The sequence below is a fragment of the Polyergus mexicanus genome, unplaced genomic scaffold (genome assembly GCF_030449975.1).
Source record: "Polyergus mexicanus isolate NDT 795.1 unplaced genomic scaffold, iyPolMexi1.0 SCAF_1, whole genome shotgun sequence".
Taxonomy (NCBI): Eukaryota; Metazoa; Arthropoda; class Insecta; order Hymenoptera; family Formicidae; genus Polyergus; species Polyergus mexicanus.
In genome coordinates, this window is record NW_027223321.1 from 5,507,392 (window position 1) to 5,518,664 (window position 11,273).

General features: G+C 42.6%; 1 protein-coding gene across 1 annotated transcript; it reads left to right on the forward strand.

Annotated features, from left to right (window-relative positions):
* Nucleotides 1-199: 199 nt before the first annotated feature.
* Nucleotides 200-6,909, forward strand: LOC138933259 (uncharacterized). The gene is made up of 3 exons (XM_070295853.1): nucleotides 200-532; nucleotides 3,102-5,110; nucleotides 6,005-6,909. Exons 2-3 carry the CDS (start codon nucleotides 4,351-4,353, stop codon nucleotides 6,814-6,816), a joined length of 1,572 nt encoding a protein of 523 aa, XP_070151954.1. The 5' UTR covers nucleotides 200-532; nucleotides 3,102-4,350; the 3' UTR covers nucleotides 6,817-6,909.
* Nucleotides 6,910-11,273: the final 4,364 nt, after the last annotated feature.

Genomic DNA, 11,273 nt, shown 5'->3' on the forward strand with positions numbered 1-11,273 from the left:
CATTGAAAATATAAATTTGTATAACATTACATGAAGTAAAAAACATTTTTATATAAAATCATCTTCCTATCCAAATTACTAATTTTTATATACAATATATGTATATTTTTATATAAAAACAATTATGTCTCTAATTGTTATTGTAAAAATTTCTGTATATGTGTTCTAGCTTGCAAAATCGAGGCCGCAATATCTCAGTTGTGGAGAGGACGTATCGCACGGTACGTGACAGACGCATGCTTGCATTATCCGCGATGATGCCGAGGCATACCTATCTGGCTTATATATGCTTCACATACTGTGGATCAGATACTCTATATAGAGCGCACCGAGAGCAAACCGCCGCTATTGTCCATCTTCGCGTATCAGTATCCAACATCGCCGTCTACTATTGATCGTGATACCTGCATGCCGAAGGATTATGAACTGCATTGTCGCTTGCTACCGCGTCGCGGATATCGCTGACGCTGATTCGCCGTATTTGAACGACGAATTTTCACCGAAAGCTGTCAGAAATCTGACATTTCGTACGGTAAAGAGTTTCGATTGAATTTGCGATCATTAATTTTACGAGGATTGCTAAATTAGCAGCATCCATTATTGATACAAGATTATAAGCTTTAACATTTGACAGTTATGTTTTTCAAATGATGAATCTCTCTTTTCGCAATTATATGATATTCAAAATTTTTGTATCTTCAAAATATCGGAACTCTTGCCAATTTGAGAAAAATACATAATTTAAACGACTAATTTTCGATTATCGAGATATAACAATTATTCACATATGATCTCTCTCTCTCTTTCTCTCTTTCAATTTTAAGTGTTAAAGTTTCGTGATAGTAGCAATCTTAAGCAAAGATGTGTAACTTTATCTTGAAATTATGCTGGTGCACAGTCTGTGGCTCAGCTGTTGAGCTCACATCCAGCGGCATTATTAATCCGAAATCTTTTGCGGAGACAAGGACAGATGTAACTAGCGGGGATTTTCCCTTTTCCTTCGGTCTCTTTGTATTTGCCGACTAGGCAGAAACTGATATGAGACACACCGACAGATTACTTCAAGTTGGGCGCTGATTAGTACTCGTGGCGCGACGATGAATCGTATATATGGAGAAATGCGGGAAATGCGACCTTAACGAAGATAAAGCTCAGGCGAGAAATCGCGAGATTATAGGGCGAAGATAGCGCGCAGTCAAATTGTGCACGAAGGATACATTTTATGAAAACGCTGATGCCGCGAAAGAAAGAGAGATGTCGAACTCGAAGAAAATTATTTTCCATCGAATCGCGCGAACGTATCAGTAAAATCAGTTCCACGGACATGTCAAGATATCGCGCGAAAATCTCTTGTCCGGATTGTAAAGTAAAGACAAGTTTGTATACGTCATATTTTTTTTATGTCTCTCAGAATATCGTCAATTTTTCCACCAGACTGTTTTTTTTTCCCCATGGATACATATACCAGGTATATAAATATGAAACCGGAATTTGCCTATAGATGGCCCTAGCTGTCAATGTAGTTACCGTCAAACCGCGTCATTGGCGCCATTTTCTTCTTTTGACATCTGATAAAGATTTTCAACTCACAACAATACAAGTTTCATACAACAGCATAGTTTTTAATAGCGTTGAACATGTCGAATTTTGTGCCTGGAAACTACGATTTGCGGACAACGTTAATTTTCTGTTACCATTTGAAGAAAACTGCTGCAGAATCGCATCGAATGCTTGTCGAAGCTTACGGTGAGCATGCTCTTGGTAAATCACAGTGCTTTGAGTGGTTTAAAAAATTCAACAGTGGCGATTTTGACGTGAGAAACGAAGAACGTGGAAGACCACCGAAAAAGTTTGAAGACAGCGAATTGCAAACATTGTTGGATGAGGATGACAACAAATGATCGATTTGAATCAAGCTTTGCGTGAAAAACGACCAGAATATCAAAAAAGGCAACGCAAAGTGATTTTGCTTCATGATAATGCACCATCACACACAGCAAAACCGGTCAAGGAAACGATTGAGGCGTTTAGTTGGGAAATACTTTCGCATGCAGCTTACTCACCAGACTTGGCTCCATCCGATTACTACTTATTTGCATCGATGGGACACGCACTTGCCGAGCAGCACTTCACTTCTTACGAAAATGTACGAAAATGGCTCGATGACTGGTTTGCCTCAAAGGAGCAACAGTTTTTTTGGCGTGGCATCCACAAATTGTCAGAGAGATGGGAAAAATGTATAGCTAGCAATGGGCAATACTTGGAATAAAATATTTTTTATCATTTTCATACAATAAACGTGTATTTTCTATACAAAAATTCCGGTTTCATATTTATATACCTGCAATATATATATATATATATATATATATATATATATATATATATATATATTTGCTTTCCCGTGATCTTATATTTCACTGGCGAGATAAATTTCTGATAACGCTATTGCTCTTTCGGCGTGATATTAATCTTGATTTTTACGATTGCTCTCGCAGTTCGCGAATCCTTTACATCGGTAGATCCTTGGATGCTTCGCGATCGAAGTTACTATTAATAGAAGTGCGAATCACGAAGCAAGATCGTATGGAACAAGGTTACTGGAGGAGCGATAAGAAGTGCCGCTGTCTCGACTTTGCACCTATTAATGAACAAAATTAACTCGTATTTGTACAGATGCTACGCGCTGTGGAGCATGCATTTTCGTGCGTTACGCCCAATTGATTTAATGGGACACGACAATTTAATGAAAGTATCCAAAATATTTGACGAACTTTGATCCTAGTAATCGGCGACATTTATGACATTTTAATTATAAAAATTAATCATAAATAATAAAACAAATATATTTATATAAATATAAATATAATTACAATAAATTATAATTTTTATTATAAAATCAAATATCAATCTATCAATATATATCATAATCTCTCTCTCTCTCTTTGTCTCAATATATGAAGAATCATTAATATAAAACTATACTCCGATTTTAGTTTTCGTATAAAAAATAATCTAAATTCTTCGAGGACAATAATTTTTATCGAGTTTTTATTGGCATCGGGACATTTTCTCATCGATCATTTTCTGTTTGCTTTCAGAGTTAAGAAATCACGGCCACGAGAATTGCAGATTGGAGGCTGGACATTACGCGGATCGCCACGGCCAATGCCGAGATCAGCCGGAACGAGCCGAGGCAGGTCGAGCGAAGTCACGCTAACGAGCGGGACGACGAGCGTGTTTGTCTGGATGCTGCGCGACGCGGAGTCGAGATAAAGCCGAGCTGAGCGGATGCGTCTCTTCGGAGCAGCGGATGACGATACGACTGCAGCCGCACGCCCATTCAGTAGCGGACGCGGGTTAAATGCCAAGGTGCATTCGGCGAAATACGTCTTTTTTTTTTTTTTTTGCGTGAGATGTCCAAAGCGGACAAAATTTCTCCAGCTGATTTAATTTGCGAAGAGAAAGCGCAATTGTCAAAAAAAAATATCAGCTGATAATAGATAGATCGAGACTGATACTCAAACTGAATGAAGGTCGAGAATATATTGCGAGGAAAGTTATAATATTATTTTGCCCAATTAGTTTAAATTTTGTAAGCATGATATCTGAGAAAGTTATTTCGTTGTCGAGGAATATTTTCTCTCAATGGAATAATCCGTTTCCGTAAAGTTTCCGGAAGTTGAAAAACGGAGAAAATAACTTCGCTGTTAGGGGTTGATTAGGTAGTTTCGGCCACTTTGCTGAGTAAATTACATTTAGTACTGTCAATTTCAGAGAAGCTTTATTAGAGTATTTCAATATCGCAGCTGGCGATGTCATTCGCTCCGGAATGTCTCGCACGCCCCTGCGCGCTTAGCGAGCCGGTGGTAGTTTACTCGCTCGGCGTCGTCCCGCTCCTCTCCACCTAACCACGACCATGCTCTTTCCTTTTCTCGCGCGGGCGATCAGCAGCGCGTTATCCGCGCCGCGCAAAAGTCGCGCGGAGACGCGCTGAATCGAGCCGAAGCGGGTCGAGCCGCGCCGAGCGGGGCCGAGCGGTGCCGAGCACCGGGGTCGAGCGGAGCCGAAGGCCTCGACGCGGTGGCCGCGACGCGCGCGAGTAGCACTACATCGCCGGAGCGTGTGTGTGCGTCCGCGCGCTCGTACTCGCTCCGCTTTCCTCTTCGCGTCTTGTACTCGCGCCTCTCCTCGCCGAGGACGAGAGCCCGGCATTAATCCATCTTTGTCGTCAGCGTCTCCAGCGTCAAGCGTCGACAGGATCAGGATCGGTCAGCGTCGACTCGTCAGCCGCCTCGTTTCCTCGCGCGTGTGTGCGCCGCGTCCTTCCCGGCTGGCCCGCGCGCGTGCATGGACGACACGCGCGCACGAGCCGACGAGGATATAGCCCTGGATTCGTGTCGCTTACGCTCGTCCGCTCGGCTCGGCATCGCCGCGAGCACCGCCGCTGCAGCCGTCGCTGCTACCGCTGTCGCAGCGAGCACCACCACCTCCACCACTTCCTCGACCGTTGCAGCCACCTGCCGTGTCGCGAGACGCAAGAGGAAGAAGAGGAGGCGTCAACGGCTCCCTACAAGCAACGACGACGCGACCGGCGTCGCCGTCACCACCCGCAGCAGCGCTATCGCTACACCGAGCGGTAACGCTGCCGTAACCGAGAGCACCGCGGCCGACGCCGACGCTGACGCCGTCGTCGTCCTCGAGCCCGACGCTGACGCTGCCAACGCGGCTACCGCGGGGCTGTCAGACTCGGTGGCGGCGCGGGTCGATAAACCGAGGAGCCGCCACCTCGCCTCGGAGCAGCACACGGCTGCGGCCACCCGGTCAGAAGTCCAGCTACGCGTCGGAGGAAGCGGCACGCGTGCGGCGGCCGCCTCCTCCGTCGGCACCGCCGGCGTCACGCTTCTCAATCGACGGGCCGGCAAACGCTCGCCACGGCGATGCAACGCCGCCGGCGGCCGTAGGAGCGCGATGACGATGGACCTCCAGCGGCTCATCAGCGAGGTGCACGCGAGACCCGCTATCTGGGACCAGAAGAATGTCAACTATCACAATCGCGACGTCATACTAAAGATGTGGCGGGAGATCGCGAGGGCCTGCGAGGTGTCGAGTGAGTATAGCCGGCCCGCGTTCGATGAATGATGATACGACTCCTTTCTCCCCCTCTTTCTCTCTCTCTCTCTCTCTTTCCATCCACGTATTCGTTCTTGTAAATACGTTTGTATACGTATGTACTATGTGCGCACGTGTGGATGGTTACTCGCGAGATTGGTTGGTCGCTCGATGGGTGGGTGGGATACGTTGGGTTGGGTACGAGTCGATTGGTGGTCGTCAGGTTCGTACATTGTATTCGCGAGTACCCCGAAGATATTCGAATTATCTCATTAAGCGATGTATATATAGTATATAGTGCGAGTCCCCGACAAGAGCCAACGAAGCCGATAGAGAGAACCGGGGGAAAACGTCGGTAAAGACGACGAGAAATCGAACGGATCTGGTGACCTCCGGCCGGGGCAACCAGACTGTTCTTTCGCTGGAACAGGTCGATAGCTCCGTGTTTCGCGAGAGAAGAAGCCGACCGGAGAGAGATAGGCTACTAGTTTGTGCCAATCGCCGCCAGGTCGCACGCCGATGTCACCGTGTATACACGATGGATCGATGAGGATTTCTTTTTTTCCCGCGAGCATCGTTTACTCGCGGTTTACGCGCAGCACGTGCTCGCGAAACGCTATTATGACAAACAAACACTGATTTAAATATCGATCGTGAGATAATATTCACTGATTGAGAACGGCGTTTATATGATGCGCACATTCTATATTGCATCTTGATATCTTATATGTTAACATACGCAGTTAATCGATGTTGGTCCATCTCCTTCGATATCCTTTTTTGATTTATAAAAAAAATGTGAAATAGATAAAAGTTCTTTCTTATACATAGAAATCGAATTGATTGATCATCAATGAATAAACATTAATCATTCTCTGCGACTTTGTTCCAGCTGACGTCGCCAAGTCTAAATGGAAGCACCTGCGTGATAACTTTAGGAACGAGCTGAAAAAGACCTATCGGGGTAAATGCGACGGTGGTGGCGGCGGCACCGAGCACGACTCCAAGTGGGTCTGGTTCAAGAGTCTGTTCTTCCTTCGGGACCAAATGAATTCTAGAGTGATTGGCTGCGCCTTGTCACAGAATTGCGTCGGAGCGACGATCGGTATGCGCTCCTCACCGGACGGCACGCAGATCGAGCCGCAGATCGACATCCTCGAGGGCCACGAGGAGACGCAGTTCGACGATCTGGATGGCGATTCCTGCCAGTCGTTGCTGTCCAATGACGACGGGCTGCATCAGGTGATGCCGCCGCCCAAGATGAGCAAGGTAATCGGCCGGAAACGAACGCTCATGGACGCGATCGATAATGATTACGGCGTGGAGGTGGATCGAAAGCGATACGAGTCGTTGCAGAAGAGGCTGGCAATCGGGTCCGAGGACGAAGACGATACCTATCACTTCCTTATGAGCGTTCGGAATCCCCTGAGAAGTCTGCCGCTTGACAGGCAGATGTTTGTTCGGCTCAAGATCCAGGAACTGGTCTACAACGAGATCAATTCGCAGAATCAGCAGCAGCAGACGACGAGCCGCGGCATCTACGATACGTCGTCCTCGCAAGGTCAGGATGTGAAGCCGCCGCGAACCGGCAACGGCGGCAACGGCGTTGTCGGCGGCGACGTCGTCAACGACATGTCGAATGCGACGCCGTTGCTGCAGAATTGCACACCCGAGGGTTCCAACGACGACGCATTCTTCGGCTGACAAGAACTCGTCGCGATTTAATTCGCTTATAGAGACGTAAGGATTATAATTTTATCAATAGAGAATAAAAACGATGGTATTTTTTCAATAATACCCGGCGCAGTCTTCGCGCATTTTTTCTCCCCCATTCCGTATAACAACAATCCCTCCCCCCGGCATCCCCTGTAAATTCTACTTTAGCTATTAATCTATATATTGGGTGATTGTATAAGTTCGTGCCCGATTTAAATATAAACTTCAATAGATTATATTTTAGAGATAACACTTTTATTAATCAATTATATAGTCTCCATTCTTTTCTACAATGGTTTTTCAACGATCTATAAGCTTGTCGATTCCATTTTTGAAGAAATAACTTGGTTTTTCTTGAAAAAAGTTCGTAAGGTGGTTTTCGACAGCTTCCTCGGAATTGAGATTCTTGCCATTTAAACTATTCTGCAAAGACCGGAACAGATAAAAATCTGAAGGCGCAATATCTGGAGAATATGGCGGGTGCTGTAGAATTTCCCATTGCAACTCCTGCAGTTTTCGCAGCGTCTGTTGAGCGACGTGTGGCCTAGCATTGTCGTGGTGGAAGATGCGGCATCCACGTATCAAGCTTGGAAATGTATCCAAGCTTTTTTAAATGAAAAGCGGTTGAATTATCGATGTTCAGCCTCTCAGCAATATCCTCAGTTGTAATCCTTGGCTTTCTTTCCACTAAGGCATGCACAATGTCATCATCAATGCCAGAAGACCGTCCAGAGCGGGGTTGATCCTCCATGTTGAAATCACCATTTCGAAATCTGCCAAACTCTTATGCACAAATGGACTTATCTGAACAATATCTGACGCTAAATTGACATAAGACAATGTCATCTATTCGGTGTAAGCGACAATTACCACACGAAAACAATAGAACTCCGCCATGCAGTAACTTAATGCCATCTATGAAAATCGGGCACGAACTTATGCAATCCTCCAATAGAATAAAATCCTCTTACATCGTGTATAATAATATTCTCTCTTGAATTTAGAGAATTCATTAAAAATATTATTAAAAAAAAATAATTCTTAAAGACGATAATCGTGTTTAGGCCCGAACTAATGAAAAATAATCATTAGCATTTAACATGATTGCGATAAGAAATGATGATTCTTTTATCTTTTCGCGAAATAAGAATATTCTTAAAGACGAATAAACTCTCTGGCAAATAATCTGTCTCTCGATATATATATATATATATATATATATATATATATATATATATATATATATATATATATTCGCTCTTAAAATATCCTCATTTTTGTCGTAGACTAAGGTAAGCTCTTTAATTAATGAAGCATCGGTACAATTAGTGTTATTAAGCGCGCGCGCGCCTCTCCTATCAACGTCACGACGAAAGCATGATTATATTCCGCCGAGGTAGTTGATCTCCCGGCTCGCCGTGTTTTTCTCTCTTCGTGATTAAAAAGCATGAACAATCGCACACATATACAGAAGAAAAATATCACAGATGTGCGCGTTACGTCCAAGGTGACTCGACGCAATATGACAAGGAAGGGTGCGTCGTCCTGATCGCGGGGCGCACCCGAAAGGGTGCGGAGTTGACTAAATTTACCAACGTCGACGTGTATTATATTCATTAATCCTTCGTTGCGAAACACAGAATAATCAACGACCAGCTAATTCGTCGAGATAATGCAATTAAAAGTTTTTAAAGTTTTTTTTGACACCCTAAATTACATGTATAATATGGAAAAACGAAGTCTCTCTTTTTCTCGTCGATAAATAAATGTGGAATATTTTAATTGCTATAAAATTATTTATAAATATTTTTTAATTGCGAGAAAAAAAATGTGCATATGATGAAAATTAATGTATATTACATAAACGCGAATTTTCTCAAGTAGTATATATCCCGGGGACACGTTAACCTATTTACGTTATTGGCGATCAGCTGTTCGCACGTCGTGTGAAATCCATTCTTTTCACGGCGAATTCTAGTCATTCCGACCAGTCTTTTGAAACGGACTAATGAGGTACGCAACGTGAATAGGAGTCTCGCATCTGCATAATAATAATATCTTTCTCGAGGAACCATGATAACCGCGCATAACTTTGAAAAGGTCGTGTTTTACACTAATCTGTGCGCAAATTTAAATAATAAACGTTGAAAATAACATCTCCGAACGTAATTACGAGATCTGTAAACTTTATGAATATCATAGATTTTTTGCTATAACGATACAAAAAGATGAAGATACTTTTAGTAAAATCGTTTACAACAAAATTATCGGATCAATATTATTTTGATACAATTGTATTCAATTATGAAATTAATGAAGCGATTTTTTTTTTTTTTAATTGAAATAATTTGAAACTCTTGAGATAAGAACAGTTTTGTGCGCTGAAAATTAATCGATCGTTGCAATGAATTGTTTTCTAACACAATCGTGTATTAAATAAAGTATTCGCAACGCGTATAATTACATACGATGCTATCCCACCCTACGCATTAAAAGTGGAATAGAAAAACAGTCATCGTGTTGATGGATGGATTGACATCGATCATTTAATGGTCACACATGCTTGACAGCGTATATCGATCATATCGTCAAAAAAATATCTTTGCTTGTCAAACGATGATTAAGTATCGATGTTTTGCGCATTATAGCCATATATTCAATTAAATTCAAAGGATTTTACCTAAAGTTTATTTAAATTAGGAACGATTAATAGCAGATAACAATGTATAATAATTATTTAAATTTCCAAAGAGAAGAGGATCTATTTTTAAAGACATTATTTTAGAAACATTTATACACTATCTTGCTTTATTTTAGAAAACGAGTGAATAATTCTCCTTCTATATGTATATTAAAAATCTTGAAAAAAATGTTTTTTATATATATTTCATATACACGCAATTTTTAACACGAAAATTATCTAAAAAGTTTACATGTGCAATTTAAAGATATATTTTACCGTCACGGATTTATCGCGAAAATTTGTAACAAGCCCAATACCTCGATCGATCTAATTTACGTAAATTTCAGAATTTGATTAACGAAGCGATACTTCATCCAATTGCGTTATACATTGACGTCGCCAAGCTAATGGACAGTTATTATCATCCGACCGGCGGATAATGGGCGATGGACATTGCGGCAGATGGACGAGATGGAAGCGCTAATTTTGTTGTCGCACCCGGTATACGTTAAATTGTAATCTGCGAGAGGCAGAGAGAAAGAGCTGCATATATGTGCGTACGCACACATGTATTATGGCATTTGCGTTGGTAAAAGCCTTTTATAAAGCTATCGAGAATGCGCGTTCCGACCGGGTTACTCTCCCGCTACTTCAAATATACCAAGCGGTCGAATTAATTGCTGATCCTCGAAAATGTATGTTCGCGTTGCGCTGTTATTCGCCGCGCGGGATTCCGTGCTGGAACCCGTTCATTTTTCTCGCGAGAACACTCGCAAGGCTGATAAACAGCGTTCTCGAATGTCGTTTTTGTTTTGTCAGAGCCCCGGGGTCAAATTGGAGCAGCAATCTGAACGATGACAATTTGTTGGAACGATTTAAAGTGGACGCTGCAATCAATTTTTGTTTGAAATTTGAAGTACGTTTCAATACATTATCAGAAGCATGATATTTATATAAAAGTATAATTGATTTTATATATATAATCAAGTATGATTTTTGTATTACATATTATAAAGAAAGCTATTATACTAGATAATTTACGTGGAAGATATTGGGTTGAGTAAAAAGTCATTGCGTATTTTTTGTATGTTTTTCAAAGTCATTTATTTATATAAAGAACAAAGATCAATCAATGATACATTTCCCGTTTTGTTCGATGATCTTTTGCCATCTTTCGGTGAGCTTCATAATTCCCCGTTCGTAGAAGGATCTGTCTTTATTGGCGAAAAACTGAACAAGGTGCTGATTTACCGCCTCATCTGAATTTAACGTTATTCCACGCAAGGAGTTTTGAAGAGAGCGAAACAAGTGCAAGTCTGACGGCGCAAGGTCAGGCGAGTATACTGGGTGGGGCAACACATCCCATCCAAGCTCCAATAATTTTTGACGGGTCGCCAAAGATGTGTGTGGTCTCGCGTTGTCGTGATGGAACACAACTCCTTTACGATTGACGCGCTCCGGACGTTTCTGGATGACAGATTCGTTCAAACTGTCCAATTGCCGACAGTACACATCCGAATTGATTGTTCGGTTCCTTGGTAGAAGCTCAAAAAACACCACACCTTTCCAATCCCACCACACTGAGAGCATAACCTTCCTCTGATGAAGTTCTGCTTTTGAAGTCGTTTGAGGCGAATCATCACGTCGGGACCAAGACCGTTTGCGTTCCACATTGTTGTAAACAATCCACTTCTCATTACGAGTTATCATTCGTTTCAAAAAAGGATCGTTTTCTTCACGTTTCATGAGCACATCGCAGATG

Coding starts and splice junctions, on each gene's coding strand:
- LOC138933259 (XM_070295853.1), top strand. CDS start 4,351: ATGGACGACACGCGCGCACGAGCCGACGAGGATATAGCCCTGGATTCG. Junction 5,111..6,004: donor GAGGGCCTGCGAGGTGTCGA/GTGAGTATAGCC, acceptor ACTTTGTTCCAG/CTGACGTCGCCAAGTCTAAA.